The sequence below is a fragment of the Talpa occidentalis genome, unplaced genomic scaffold, assembly GCF_014898055.3.
Source record: "Talpa occidentalis isolate TD23 unplaced genomic scaffold, MPIMG_talOcc4v2.1 talOcc4.5, whole genome shotgun sequence".
NCBI lineage: Eukaryota > Metazoa > Chordata > Mammalia > Eulipotyphla > Talpidae > Talpa > Talpa occidentalis.
Window position 1 is genome coordinate 46619273 of NW_023604861.1, and position 15817 is coordinate 46635089.

Below are 15817 nucleotides of genomic sequence, written 5' to 3' on the forward strand. Positions count from 1 at the left end.
AAATGGGAAAAACTAAGGGAGATTTGGTGTTTATTGATAAATCTAAAGAGATAGGAAATAATCCACACTAGCGGATGAAATATTCTCAAACCTTTACTTACACCAGTATATCAGTCAAACTGAAAAGTTATAATGGAAAAAATGTCAACACACAAAGGCAAGCCCTAATAAACTTGGGTATGATATTTGAGGAAGTAAATTAGAGAAATGAAGCTATAAAGGTGAGGAAGCTGGAAGACTTCTGGAGTACATGCTGTGACCACACCAAAGCTTTTTGTGGAGTAGTGTTATTACACAGATCTTTTAGTTACATAAAAAAAACTCATTGCTTTGTTATAAAGTCATATCTTGTACCATGATTAAAATACTTTATTTCACAAACAAAAGGTATATTGATTCAATTGTCCACTCTAGGTGGTGGGTAAGGATGCTCACTGTACTATTCTTTCAGTTTATTCAAAAATTGGAAACTTTTCATAATAAAATGTTAAAAAGAAGTTAAATTATAATATATCTGCCACTCCCTGTGACACGGGATCTAATGTGGAGAGCAAAGGGCATTTAGAGTACTCAGAGATAGGTTCAGATTTTTTTGTTCAATATTTTGAACACCTTTTTCGTGAAGGTGGCACCAGCTTCCATTTGCATTGTGTATGAAATAGCCCATAATCACTAACAAACATGGTAGCTCTCCAAGAACTTTTGAAACAGAATGAACATTGAATGCTGAGTGTTACGGTATGTGCGTGTGTGGTCCTTGCAATACAAAGACAATGCCACAGACTCATCTTTGGCTCAGACTTTGGCACTTTGAATTGTTTTTCAGAGTGATGGTTTACTAAACACCTGCTGACTGAACTGGGCCTTGTTCAGGAGAGAGAAATGGACAGAGTGCCATCCTATTGGAGCTAGAACTCACGGGTGAGATTCAGCATACAAAGAGATTCACTATATCATCTGCTGTTTACAAAGGAGAGGGGCGCCAAACACCATAGGAGTAAGGATCTGTCCTGATTTCCTCCTTGGGTCCCATCTATTGGGTAAGTACCTGAGGTCAGTAGTGCAGACTGTGGTCATGGACTGGATTAACTAGCCCACTAGACTGGCCTATGACCCACATATCAGAGCCATGGTTCTCTGATCAGTGCTTCTGTAAAATCTTTAGAGATTTTGTGCCAGATGTCACCAGCACAAGAGCAATGATCCCCTGGTTGGCCTCTGGCACTTAAATATGCCTGAGTAAATTTGGGGGAGAAAGAAGAAAGATATTACCTTATTTACTTGGGTAGCCCTTCACAGCATTAAGCTCATCAAAAAGATATTAAAGGAATATTTGTTGAACTAAATTGACTCAATCCTTTACCTCTTTCAATCAGGTTCAAAAGAGAATCCCATAGCACGGAGAGTTTCTCTGACATTGGGTCACAACACAAAGAAAGGAGAGAAAAGTGACAGCAACAATATCTTCCTGAACACAGGCCTCTGGTCTTCAATTCAACTAGGAAGAGAGGGGCTGACTCCCTGGCTTCAATGTCCAGAGGTGGGATAATTTAGAATAAGGGCTTATAAAAATGGAATGGTCTTTTTAAGGCAGTAGTTCCAAGTCACAGGCAACTCTGACACTGTTTGGAGATATTTTTCATTGTCCTAACAGGGAGGTGATGCTACTGACATCCAGTACAGAGATCCTGCTAAATATCCTCCAATGCACAGGCCAGCACCCAGAATAAAGAATTGGCCTAAGATGTCAGCAAAGCTGCTGGTGAGTAACCCTGTTGAGTATGGGGGAGTCAGTTCACAGGCCAAAGGCTACATTCTTAATTACTTGGGAAAAAAATGAATGTTTTGAACATAAATTAGGCTTGTGTAAGAGAGGTAGATGATTCCATGCCAATCCTGTATTACAACTCTTTTTAAAAATGCAAACAAGTATCAGTTTCAAATCACTTTCAAGTAGGAAGAATAGTACCTTAATCAGAAAACAAATACTGTGAAGAGTCAAGTGAAAAAAGAACTTAACTCTTACTCTGCATCTGACCAGTGCTATCCAATAGAAACACAAGTCACACATGCAACCTACACTTGTAATTTTAAAATTTCAGTTAGTTACATAAAAAAAGTAAAAGTACTAAATTTTGTTTTACTTCATATATCCAAAATACTGTCATTTTAACGTGAAGTCAATATAAAAATTGGCAATGAGTTATTTTATATTTTTTTAATAATAAGTCTTCAAACACTAGTGTTTACTGTACAGGTACACACTCCATTTCTCCATTTGTATTAGCCACATTTCAAGTTCTCAGTAGACATTTACTGATTTGCACAGCACAGACCTAGACCCATGATAGGAATCACCAGAGATTCTCATGAAAAATGTAGCATCTTGGGGGCCTCCCTGGTGGCACAAGGGGTTAAGATGCAACCTATGAAGCAATCCGCAGCCACTGACACGAGTTCAATCCCTGGCCAGGGAGCTATCCACATGACACAGCAGACCTCTCCTGACTCGCCCACTGCTCCCTTTAGCAAAGTATTTCAGTCAATCTGCCTGTTCTTCTCCCCACTCTGTCTCTGGTGATTCCTCTCACCCCCTACACCTCTGGCTTGTACCCTGTTCTTGAATGCATAAATAAAAAAATCTTTAAAAAAAAAAAAGGTAGCATCTGGGCATTTGCCCCAATTTTGGTTCAGCCTGTCTGAATATGGAACCAGGGATCCACATTTCTAACATTTGCCCAGATGATTCCTATACAGAAGTTTAAAGACCACAGGTTGAGAAAAAATGACTTATTCTAGATCACTGACTTGCTTGAGAGACAAGTACCTCTCAGTCACTCATAGTCTAGCCCGAAACCATGTTACACAGTATTTGTTTTAAGAGCTAAGAAGTGTCATGGCTAAAGAAGCTGTAAGGAAAAAAGTTGTTTTTACTTTCTAAAGAAGGAACAAAGCATTTCTCCCGTAAGACATCCTTGAATGTAGTTGTACCATGCTCAGAAAATGAAATTTTCCTTCAGCATTTACTATTGGGCTATTTCTGCATTTATTTTTTGAAAATGTAATACACCTATAGGTACTGCTTTCCTGTTTTTCAGGAGTTTTACTTCCGCAACCATCTGCAAATGTACTAGGGAGGACTCTGTGTACTGCCGCAGGATACTCTCAAATAGGAAGTAATGACCTGGTGACTCAGAAAACGCCACAGAACCTACTCAACTACTAGAATTCTGGTTTTCATGTGGTACTTAACACTATCTGAACTTATGATCAAACTGTTACTATGTCTTCACCTTTGTGTCTGTTTTCTCCTCTTCCATGTCAACTTAGCAATATAGAAACACATGATACAAAACTGCTCTTCTCAAGGGCAAAGAGAAGAGATGTGCTAAGAATGGCAATGGACAGCCTCTGCAGCACCGGTTTGCTCCCCCACCGGCTGGCGAGGGTCCCACATGGCGCGTAGACCTCTCCTGCCACGCCCGCTGCTCCCCTCAGCAGTGTGTTTCGTCAGTCCGCCTGTTCTGCTCCCCACTCTGGCTCTGGTGAATTCTCTCACCCTCCCGCGCTTCTGACTGTACCCAGCTCTTGTATAAAATAAATAAATAAATCTTAAAAAAAAAAAAAAAAGAATGGCGATGGTCCTGCAGCTCCAGATCTTCTCACCTGTACCCATCATCAAGGCCACTTTGCTCACAAGGAAAGGATTTTCGAGAGAAGGTCCATGTACATCTGATTTGTGGGTATGCTTTAAACCTGACAGAAAAACAAAACTCTTCATTCTGGTCAATATCATAATCTTCACTTGATTTGGAAGCATTGATAAATCCCTTTTCTGCAAAAAAAAAAAAAATGCATTTATAAATTAGATAATTAGATTCATTTGGAAATACATATGTATTGATAAAGTACATTTTTATCCATCATTTTGATGTAAGAAATTCAGATGTTGGCAGGTCATATTTGATAGCCCAACGAGAGTCCTAGCCCCATTTATATGCCTGAGCTCAACACCTTCTGGAGTCAAGATTCATTTTAGGAATTGGGTATAAATGATTGACCATCCTCCCGGTGAAATGTATAAATAAACCTACAGATCTTGCAGATAATTGCAAGAGATTGAAGCCAGGTTCCAGCCTGGCTAATCATGAAAACACTAGGCAGGAGTCCACTGACAGTGTAGGTTCTCTCAGTGACACATTCCACATAAAATAACCTCAGGCCACAAATCACAGCGCAATCTAGCCAGCAATGTTCACAAGGTTTCCTTTGGAACACTTCCTTATTAATTGGGTAAGAGAACCACTTCATTTCTTAGCATTTTCATTATGGCTGAAAGCTACTGCCTAATCTGAATTACTTCAATGTAGTTATTTTCAAATCCTGCCTCCCTCCACCTCCCAAATTCCATTTACTTGTCCCACTCTTTGACCACTACCATCTCAGTTCTTAGAACAAGTGCTTATTAAATGTCTATTTTGTGTCAGAGTCTCTGCCAGATTCTGGGGCTACAAGGGTATAAAGGATTGTCTCTGTCCTTAAGAAACTTGCAGACTGTTGAAACACTGAAATCCACAAATGGATGGACACATTATAATATGGTCTGTGCAAAGAATGGCATCCACGCAGGCCTGGTTTAACTTGAAAGGAAAGGAGTGAGCAGTTTTCATGTGCAAAGCTATTCTACTTGTTTCTTTCTCAGCTTTTTTTTTACTAACATTATATTGAAACCAGAATTTATAGTACACACCTCACACTCCACACTAAAGCAACTAAAAAATAAAATATACATGATCTGAGAGCCTGTATTACCTAGGATGGTAACCAAAGCTGATTTACTGGGATGCTCTGAAGAGGAACAAGTGTAATATCCAGTGTCATTTCTTCCCACTGATGATACAAAAGCAAACAGAATCCGTATCATAGTTCTGTTTGTGGAATAGGTACTCATCTCAAAGTAGCTGCCCTAGATTTCAATAAAACAGAATTTGACTTTAATGATCTCAACTTGGACTATTAGGTCACTGTTGCTGCATTTTTAGAACAAAACTCAATATCTTACCTCCTCCAGTGCTTTGTTTTCTAATTCCCAAGAGAGCCCGAATCCATGGTTCACATGAACAGCTTTGCACCTTATCCATAAGGGTTCCCCTACCTTAAGAAATAATTGTGGCAGTGTAGTCTGAGGAGTTTGATTTAAATCTAGAAGATCAAAACATCTTGAGTAAGAAAAAAGTGATTTTTCCTCATCAATAAATATATCCCAAACATTCTGAAAAACGAAGATTTTAATGTCCTCTCAAATGTTACTAACCACTTTAATAAAAGAATCTTTTAGAGATTGTCAACTCTTTTATGAAGAAATCAGTTGCAGAATCTAAATTACATTTAAAATGGTATAAAGAAACTGTAGTCAGTCCTCTGTATTATCTATGGGGGATTGGTTCAGACTCCCATAGACACTTTAAAAAAAATCATGGGGGCCTCCCTGGTGGCACAAGGGGTTAAGCACAGCATTATGAAGCAATCTGCAGCCTCTGCAGCACGAGTTCGATCCCCGGCCGGCCAGGGAGCAACCCACATGGCACAGCAGACCTCTGCCTTACCCGCTGTTCCCCTCAGCAGTGTTTTTCAGTCAGTCTGCCTGTTCTGTTCCCCACTCTGTCTCAGGCGAATCCTCTCACCTCCCGGCACCCTTGGCCTGTACCCCAGCTCTTGTATGCATAAATAAATCTTTTTTAAAAAATGATGGATATTGAATTCTTATATGAAATGGTATAGAATTTGCATATGACCTATTCATATCATCCCCTATACATTAAATCATTTCTAGATTACTTATAATACCCAATACAATGTAAATGCTACAGCAACTGTTGTTACACTGTATTATGTAGGGGATATTTGGGATAAAGGTAGTCTGTACATGCTCAGTACAGATACAACCATTGTAGGCCTAGCTACAATAAGAATTTTCTATCCAGGGTTGGTTGAATCCCCAGATTCAGAAGCTAAGGACAGGAAGGGTTGACTATATAGAATTTCTGAAGTGGAATGATTACCTAAGTTGTCATGGTTTGTTCCAGATCATGTCTAAGGAGTATACACTGACAACAGAAGCACACAATATTATGGTCTTACCTATTGTGAACAGCTTGGTACATTCCCTGCCCAGCTCATTTCTTGCACAACAACTTATGTCTGTTCCAAACAATTCATGAAGAACACTTTCCTCCTTTGTAACAACAGCTGAACTTTCTCCTTTACAGCTGCAATTAGAAAACAAATACCCATTTAAGTAACATGTTTTAAAATTACAAATGACTGTTCCAAAGATAGTCTCTGCACTGGCTCAGGGCAGCACTGTGTCTGCCCACCTGTGACTATGCAGGTGCCTCTTCTCAGCAACTCTCTGCAGGGCAGCAGCCTCCCTGCCTGCCTATGACTTGTACCTGCTGGGATTTCTCCTCACTGATCTTCCTCAGCAGAGGCAGCTCTCCTCAAGACCACCTGCCTGCAACCATGCAGGCCTCTCTCAGCACACCTGTCCCTGCTGGGGCAGCTCCTCCTGACCGCTTGTGTCCATGCAAGTGTCTTTAGCTGTTTCATCCCTTCCCTAATAAACCTGCCCTTAAAATATAAAAAACAAAAATTTAATGTTCTAGATCTCGTTGCAGAGCACAAAAAAGAAGCAGGTCCCAGTTAAATAAGCCTAAATCTATGGTTTCAGGGAAGTGTTCAGAGGTGAATGACTTAGTTACTGGTTATCTCAACAATTTGAATAACACTAGAGAGAATTACATAGCAAATCAATTTAAAATCGTGTTTCACAACCTCCTTTGTTTTTGCTGCAATTGTTTAAAGAGCAAGAAAGAAAGAATTAAGAAGACAGGTGTGATTGGTCAGGGAAGAAAACAGAAAAGGAAAATCATGATTAGATTTAATACATAGCTCAGCAAGGTAGGCATCTTCTCCACTGACGACAGGAGAGGACAACTAGTGAGTGTAAAGTTGTAAAAGTTCCCAAAGAAGGAAAGTGGAGGGGTCACTCTCAGAAAATCAACCAAATCTCTGGATTTGACAGAGTCCCTCCCTCTCAGGCTCAGCAGAAAACACATCTGCGGGGCCCCTCTGCTTCTATTTGTCATGTAGTAAGGTGTATTCTTCTTTTTTGTTTATGCATCATTCCTTAAGGTTTATTATTATCATTATCACTGTTATAAGAAAACAGTAATTTTTGTTGCAGAAATTTTGGAAAGTACAGAAAAATTCAAAAGATTTTAAATAATTCATATTTTACCACTCTGAAACAACTGTTAATATTTTATTACGAAGTTTCCAATCTTTCATTTTTTTTTTCTATGCACACATTACACATGTATCTGCAGTACTTCTTTATTTTTTCCTCTCCAAAATTTGGTATTATATTCATATCATTGTAACCTGATAGTTTGCTTTTGCACCATCTATTCAATCCCATTTTTCAATAAATGTTCAGTAATTTTAATTAATTCAAACTGCATGAATTCTTACTTTGTGAGAACTTAGCTACGACACAAATGAAAAAGAAAACATGTTTTTTTTCCTGCCAGACATGGTTCTGTGTGCTTCACATGTATTAATCCATCTAATTGTCAGCACAATCTCATAAGGTAAATAGTTTGACCTTCCCTTTTTTCTGATAAAGCAAGGACAGGTCAAGGTAGCTTGCCGAGGGCCACACAGATAAGAAGCACATTTGGATTTCAAACTTAGGCCAGATTCTGCATCTTTTTTTTTTTTTCAATTTTAAAATAGTTTTATTGGAGTAAAATTTCCATGCTATAAAATGCACTGGGTAAGCAACCTGACTTTTAATACATGAATAGAATTGTGTAATTATCACCAGCATCAAGTATTAGAATATTCCATCACTCAAACAATGTCTTCCTGCCCATAGCGGTGAATCACTGTTCCCACCTCCATCCCAGGCAACCACGGGTCTGCCTTTTTGTCTCTATAGTTGGCCTTTACTGGAAATTCTACATAAGTTCAATCATACAATATGGATCTTTCATGTAAGAATGCTCAACATTTCTAGTTGGAAGGAGAGTACAAATAAACTAAAATTTTATTTAAAATTTTGTCTTAATTAAAAAGACAGTAAGAAATGTTGATTTCTTAAAATGTAAAATATGAACTTATCACATGTGTTAGCAATTCCACACCCAGTGGTATTAAGCAAGTGAACAATACGTTCACACAAAGACCTGGATGTAAATACTTATAGCAGCATAAGTCTTAATAGCCAAAACCTGCAAATCATCCAAATGTCCATCAGCACCATACAGTTTATCCATTTGCTAGAAGGCTCTTTTGCAACAAACAGAAAACATTGAAACAATGCTACAACATGGATGAATCTCAAAAATATTTTGTTAGGGAGAGAAACTAGACACAATAGATTCTGTATCTTTAAATAGTTACATTAAGCCGCTTTTCCCAAATAAATAGAATAATCACAAATGAGATATTTATTTGTAGAGAATTTCTTACTTCTAGGGAATTACAAGCTAAAACCAGTACCTTTCTTTTTTTCCCTCAGCCAGATGCTTAGGAAGCTATCCTATAATTTTAAAAGGCTCTTAATTTTGTAGTGGAACATCCAGGAAGGGCCCCACAGTTGAAGGATTGACTAAAAGTTCCCATCACCTCCCTGTGGTCTAACTAGTCATTCTCTTAGAAGCCAAAGTTTCCTGTTCAAATGATGATGCATCATACTTCCAGTGTGATGTCAACTATATTAGAAAAAGACCCAAAATGTAAAGTAAGCATAGCAGTTCTCTTGACCACATGGCATACCTTTCACTCTGAGAATCACAGAACACCCATTCCACAGTTGGTTCTGGAATGCTCTCAGATATGCAGACCAGGGCATCCTGATTTTCCATTTTCCTAAAGTAAGGTCTCCTTAATGTGTAAAGCAGTGTACCTAGAGCATCATAAATTATTAACAATTTAATATTACAAAAATAATGGTTTTAGCAGCCACTTAAAGAAGGATTCTACATCATCACGAAAAGTTAATATTTTATACCATGGTAGTATTTTCTATTCCCTTCAAATATACATATAATAATAGAGCCCCTCTTCTTCAAAACATTAAATTCAACCAAATCTAACATTTATTGCCAATTTTTTGGTATTTCATAAATCTATAGACAACAAAATAGAGTAAAGCCATGTAAAAATATAAATATTGATATGCATAGGAAAAAGAAAATTAAAAATAACAGTTTATTTTATTTTTGTCTAGAAGCTCCTCCACTAGAACCCAAGAGCATCTTTGCTTCTACTTTCCAAGTTGTTGTTTTCTGAATTTCCTGGCTCACGGCCTCCTACTCAACTCACTCTAATCTCTGCTTCCCTCACATCTCCTCCCTTCACTCATTTTCCACTTCCCTCTTTCCCTTGCTAGGACCATTTTGAATGCATTAAGCTCTCTGGCCTAATTCAGGGTAATCTCTCTGTCTCAAGATTCTTAATCACATCTGTAAAACCCCTTTTGCTAAGTAAGTTAATATTTTCACAGGCCCTGTGAATTGGAACATTTCTTTGGAGGATCGAAAATTACAAAGCTTAAAACCCATACTACATTGTTTGAGACTCAACTTCTTTCCCATAATTTTATCTGGACACAGGCAGAAATATACTGATTTATAAATGCAGAGATGCAGTAGGTAGGGGTTAGAACACAATTTAGAGGCTCAGTTTTGCCTCCTGTGCATGTTGCAACATTATACCTCACCCCTTCCCTCCACTTTCACTCCCATGGTGCTCAACATAAACTTTCTTTCTACTTCTATCTGGACCCTATTAGGGATAGAAATTCACTACCACCCAAGGGGAGATCCATTTTTAAACCATTTTCCTCTTTAAAGAAAATTTACCTACTCTGAATACCAATCTCCCTCCTTATAATAAATTTTATTTACAAATATCATGATAGATATGTGTGTAAATATATATATATATAAAATATAAACATATATATATACACACACGCACAAAATAATATATGAGGTGTAACTTTTGGAGTTTAATAATAAAAACAAATGCATATGAATCCATATTCAACTCAATAAACAGAATATTTATATATACTTTTAAATCTATTTTTGTGCTTCTCCCCACTACTATCTTAGGTAACCTTTATCCTGAATTTTGTGTTTGTCATTCCCATGCTTTTAAAAATCTTTGCACCACATAGCAATATGTCCCTAAACTATAAATTGATTTGCTTTGCTTTTTTTGAGCTTCAAGATATATTACCAAATACCCTATCTTCCAAAAGTACATTTTTCCATCCAACATTTTGAAAAAATCACCCATAGTTTCCATGTAGCTATACTCCAGGTTTGTTTGTTTTTTTTACTGTCATATAGTATTCCCTTGTGTACATATACCACAAACTGTTGTTCCATTTTCTTGCAGTGGTCATTTGGGTTGTTGCCAATTTTTTTGCTACCAACAACGGTGCAATTAATATTCTGTATATTCCTACTGATATAGGTATATAAGATTAACAATATACCTAGGAGCAGAACTGCTGATTTATATGGTATTAGCATATTCAGCTTTATACATGATGACAATCTGGTTTCCAATGTAGTTATACTGAGCAGGGCATAAGGTTTCCCATTAATCTATACACTCACCAAGATTTCTTAATTTTCAACAATCTAGTGGATATAAAATGGTATCTCACTGTGTGCTTAATCTGCATTTTTAAATTATAGATTTAACATGTTTATTGACTATTTCCTGTCATGATCTAAAAGTGAAAAGTCCATTCATGTTTTTTTGTTCATTTTTTACTGAGTTTTCTCTCATTGATTTATAGAATCTCTTTATATATCAAGACTATTAATCTTTTGTTGATTCTGTAAATTGCAAATATCGCTTCCCAGTTTGTGGTGGTGTTTACTGTTTTCTTTGGAATTTCAAACCATTGGTCTCTTCTATCTCCTAGAGTAATTCTTTTTTAAAATGTAGCTTGCTGGGCCTCCCAGGTGGCGCAGCGGTTGAGCGCTGGGTTGCAAGGCTGCCCGCAGCCTCTGCAGCACCGGTTCGATCCACGACCACTGGGTGAGGGTCGCGCAGACCTCTCCTGCTGCCCGCTGCTCCCCTCAGCAGTGTGTTTCGTCATCTGCCTGCTCTGCTCCCCACTCTGACTCTGGTGAATTCTCTCACCCTCCCACGCTTCTGGCTATACCCAGTGCTTGTATAAATAAATAAATAAATAAATAAATCTTTAAAAAAAAAAAAGTAGCTTGCTTCCACATGAATATTTTTCAAATATTTAAAATCAGAAACTATGGTCAAGGGAGATAATTATCATCCAATATATTTTAACTATCTAGTCCAGATTTCCTGACTCATACCAGAAGAATTTTCTCTACATTACACTGTAAGTTATCACTCTTGTCCTCAAAATACTGTATTTCTTTCCCTATGCTAAACATTTCCAATGCCTTCAGCTGTTTCTATTTTAAAGAATTCCAAGTTTGTCATGATCCTGGTTGTTCTGTTTTGTCAACATTCATCTGAAAAAAAAAAAAAATACAGAGGATCTCCCTGGTGGCCTAGGGGTTCAGCACTACCAAAGAGAAGGCCCACTTCGAAGGCCTGAGTTCAATGGCCGGCCAAGGAGCTAACCCACATGTCATAGCATACCTTTCTTGTTTTGCATGCTGCTCCCTTTAGCAGTGTATTTCATTAAATCTGCCTGTTCTGCTCCCCTCTCTGTCTCTAGTGGATCCTCTCATAACCCCACCCCGGCACCTCTGGCCTGCACCCCAGTTCTTTTATGCAGAAAAAAAAAATGTAGAACTGAAAATAGTAATCTTCCACTAATTTCCTAACCTAGACATTTTGTTTTCATGGATGTTGCCAAAGTTCAGATTTTCTTTTTAGCCACCTTGCCATACTGTTGGCTAATACTGGATTTGTGGTTTACTAAACCTTTCATCTTTTCACTTTGACCTCTGCCAAGTCTCCCCCCAAGATTTTTTTGAACCCCACCACTCACCAGAATGTTAAAAACATGTTACTTATATTTTTACATGGTAAATCTTAAGTGAAAGGAAAATAAATTAAGTGTAATAGAGACACAGCAAATACCCACTTACCTTATACAAATTCAACTATAAACACTGGGCGAAAAAGAGAATGGCCAGCAAGCCAGAAATCTCTTATCTCTTCCATCCTGAAGCACAGACTTACTTATACAGAGGAGGGTAGGCAGCTGGGAAAGGGACAGGGAGCAAGGCGGAAATCAAAGAGAAACAAAAGGTGCCTCCTGACCTTTGAGCTTCTAGGGTTCTAGTCTCACACTTCAGAGTAAGTTAAGGGCTTTTCAAAACAAATCCTGACAAATTTTTACTTTATCTGATTTTGCCTTTTAGGCTGACTTTAGAAATAATATCCCAGCCCCAGCCCCAGTGAGATGAGCTTCTGGGACTCTAGCTGGCCACAGTGCTCTCCTCAGTTACTGTTCTCCCTGCAAGCCCCTGCATTCTCACACAAGAGCTAGGCCTGTGTGGTGCAGAAAGTGTAGAACTGCTAACTCAGCCTCGAATTGTGGTCCTCTCTCTCTGCCGGTGACCACACCTCTGGGCGTGTTGGTTTTCTCACCTCTGTGAAGGCAGGATGGCTGTGATGACTGGAGAAGGAACATGCAAACACCTCCCCCAAAGGGGGTTGTGGTTATCACTGAGCTGGGGTATGTCTGCAGGCTGGACGCACACACACCACAGCCCTGACTCCCTGACAAGGAAGAAGGGGACCTGGAAAGTTTACCAATGTAGGCAGGGCACCTAATTTAAAATGGCATAAATCTGGAGTTTCTGGAGCACTGCTTTGGCCCCCAATGGTGCTAGACCTAAGTAAATGCACCCACCTCTGGCCCTTGTTTGTCAAGTAAGGTAAAGCTGTCCATAGGGACAGCATTGAACTTGTGCTATTTCTAGGCTTCAGAATCGGGAGGAAACAAGCAGAAGGCAGAAGACACATTTAGTTGGCAGTTTGGCCAATTGCACAGTTACCTCTCTGGGTAAGAACAGTGGATTATTTCTTACAGTTTGCCTAGTGGTCTGGCATTTGTATAAGGACAGTAGCCACTAGCTACACATCACTATTTAAATTCAAGTTTTAATTTATTAAAATTAAATAAAGTTAAAACTTTGGTTCCTCAGTCACACAGGTCACTTTTCGGATGATCAACAGTCACAAGTAGCCAATGATGATCATATTAGACAGAGCACACAGACATTTTCATCATCATAGAGTTCTGGTCTTATAATCTTGTGAGCAATGTATTTTTATCCCCATTGTACAGATAAGGAACTGAGGCTCAAAGAGATTAAGTGACCTGCCAAAGGTGGTATATAGATCTAAATATTTCTAAAAGAAATGTTTTCCATTTCTTTTCTGTCAGCTACCTGGAAAAAAAATGGGGGGAGATCTGAGCAGAGGATGTCTAGATTTTAAGAGTGCTCATTCTAACATCCATGAGTCATGTCAGAGAGTCCCCAAAAGTTATATGGATGGACAAAGTGAATTTAATCAATTCACTGAATTTAATCAATGGAGGGAAACCTAAATATTGCGTCTAGAGCAGCTGATAAAAAAACAAAACTAGTGAATTCTAGAATATTCTGAATACCTGGTAACAAGCTGCACTTACTTCTTATACTCACTGTAAACAATATTGTGTAATTGACAGCTTCATTCTGAATAAGAAGTAGGTATTCTCCAGCCTGGGTTTCTGTCATTTTCAAAATGACCATGGAAATAACTCCTCTGAAAAGCAAGAAAGAGAACTGGTTATTTTGGAAAATATGTGAAACTGAAAACATAAAATCTCACATTGAGTCAGAAAGCAGTTTGATGTCTCCCATCTCCCATCTCCCATCTCTGTGGCCCAGAGGACTCCCTAGTAGAGAACACAGTTTCTAGTAAGTGCCCAGCACCCAGCCTAGCCTTGCAAGTTTGCTTTGACTTTTAACCAGTCATTCCCTTAAGAGTGGATGACCTCCTTTCCAGCACCTTCACCACATGCTCCCCAAGCCCCTTGGTGGGAGAGCTCCTGTGTCAGACTGCACAGCTGGGAGGTACAGACCCATCCCAGTGAAGGGCCATTCTCTTCAATAACAAAGCAGCCCCACAGTCTATTTATCCAGTCACCTGGCCACCTGCCTTAGTTCTTCTTTTGCAGAACCAGCTTACTGTATAAGCAAGATACAAAGAGATAAGAACATTCTGTTCTGTGCCTCTCTCTTTAGATGAACAAGACAAGCAAAATCTGACACAAGGCACTTTCCTATGAAATAATAATCCCACTGACATAGCACATAAACATAAGAAGAAAGATGTTTCAGTGTTAGTGTTTTTAACCTTTCAGATACTCAGTAAAGATAAATTTAGCTAGGGGCATTATCTTCAAAGAAAAATGGTGATGTGCGTTTGGGGATACCTATTGGTATTAAAGCTTAAAATAGTCTCTAGTAGTTTGCTGAGTAATACTGGATTTAAAAGGACACTTTCTGACATTTAGGCTCATACTACTCAAAATGTGGTCATTCTCTGAGAGTGTTAACATCATCTGTGAGTTCACAGAGATGCAGAAGTTCAGCCCTACCTAGACTTACAGAACAGACTCTGTCTCTGAAGAAAATCAGAATCTTAACAAGATCCCCAGGTAACTTAAATGCACATTATATTGGAGGAGAACTGCTTCATAGCTCCATGCAGCAAGTTCAAGGGTATATGCTCTCGCATTCACATAGATAGTACATTAGCAGGATATATATTTTGGTTTTTTTAAAGATTTATTTATTCATGCATACAAGAACGGGGGTGTAGGCCAGAGGTGCATGGGGTGAGAGGATTCACCAGAGACAGAGTGGGGAGCAGAACAAGCAGATCTACTGCAATACACTGCTGAGGGGAGCATCGGGTAAGACAGAAGAGGTCTGCTGTGCCATGTGGGTCAGCTCCCTGGCTTGGGATTGAACTGGAGCTGCTGTGGCTGGTAATAGCTTGATAGTGCTCTCTTTAACACCTGAGCCAGAGGGAGGCCAATATTTTATTTGTTTTTGTAGATATTTTGGTGATGTGCTTTCTTTTTCTGAACCATTTACTCTTCTAATATCATTTGTAAACTGTTGTGTATATCATACGTTATTTGACAGTCATCAAGGCTTAGGTGTTTACTCTTTTTGAGTATGAGTCAGCGTCCAGGTAAGAATTTCCAAAATTCATTTCTGTACAAAAACTGCTTAATAATATATTGGTATTGAGTTAAGTAATCCACATAAGATCTTTGACTTTGGCTAGCACTCTGATTACCTGTCCTAAAGCAAAGCAGGCAATGTCTCATGGAGAGTTGAGAACCCTACATTTTTTTAATGTTACTTTTTGGTTTTGATTCAGCGAGAACTGTTGTGACATAAAATTTTAATAAGATTACCAGAACATTTCTTTAGACAAAACTCTGGTTAAATTCTTTGATTTAACCCCAAGAAAAAATTAACCAAAAACAGAAGTGAGTAAACCATCTCAAAAGAGGAAAGGAAAATGAATGTGTACCAAGATTTAGAACCAAACTTCAGAATTACAGTCATTGTCCCAAAAATTACTAAAGAACTTGTCTGTCCTAAAGAAACAAATGCAAATTCTGGGTACAAGTCCATCACAGAGTCTCCCATTTCTGAGTCAAGTCCGTGATACCCACTTTAGCCATTTGGGTGCCACATACTGCACTGTTCCTGGAGAG

The 15817-nt window shown here is 38.6% G+C and overlaps 1 protein-coding gene across 1 annotated transcript in view; it reads right to left on the minus strand.

The window, feature by feature from the left end:
• Window positions 1–15817, minus strand: part of FLT3 (fms related receptor tyrosine kinase 3) — a 92841-nt gene that overhangs the window by 47599 nt on the left and 29425 nt on the right. Inside the window, exons 4-9 of the mRNA XM_037527075.2 lie at window positions 13727–13842; window positions 8842–8971; window positions 6142–6269; window positions 5063–5202; window positions 4813–4966; window positions 3667–3835 (exon numbers count right to left, since the gene is read on the minus strand). Coding sequence (XP_037382972.1) covers window positions 3667–3835; window positions 4813–4966; window positions 5063–5202; window positions 6142–6269; window positions 8842–8971; window positions 13727–13842 — 837 coding nt within the window. The remainder of the gene's footprint in view (window positions 1–3666; window positions 3836–4812; window positions 4967–5062; window positions 5203–6141; window positions 6270–8841; window positions 8972–13726; window positions 13843–15817) is intronic.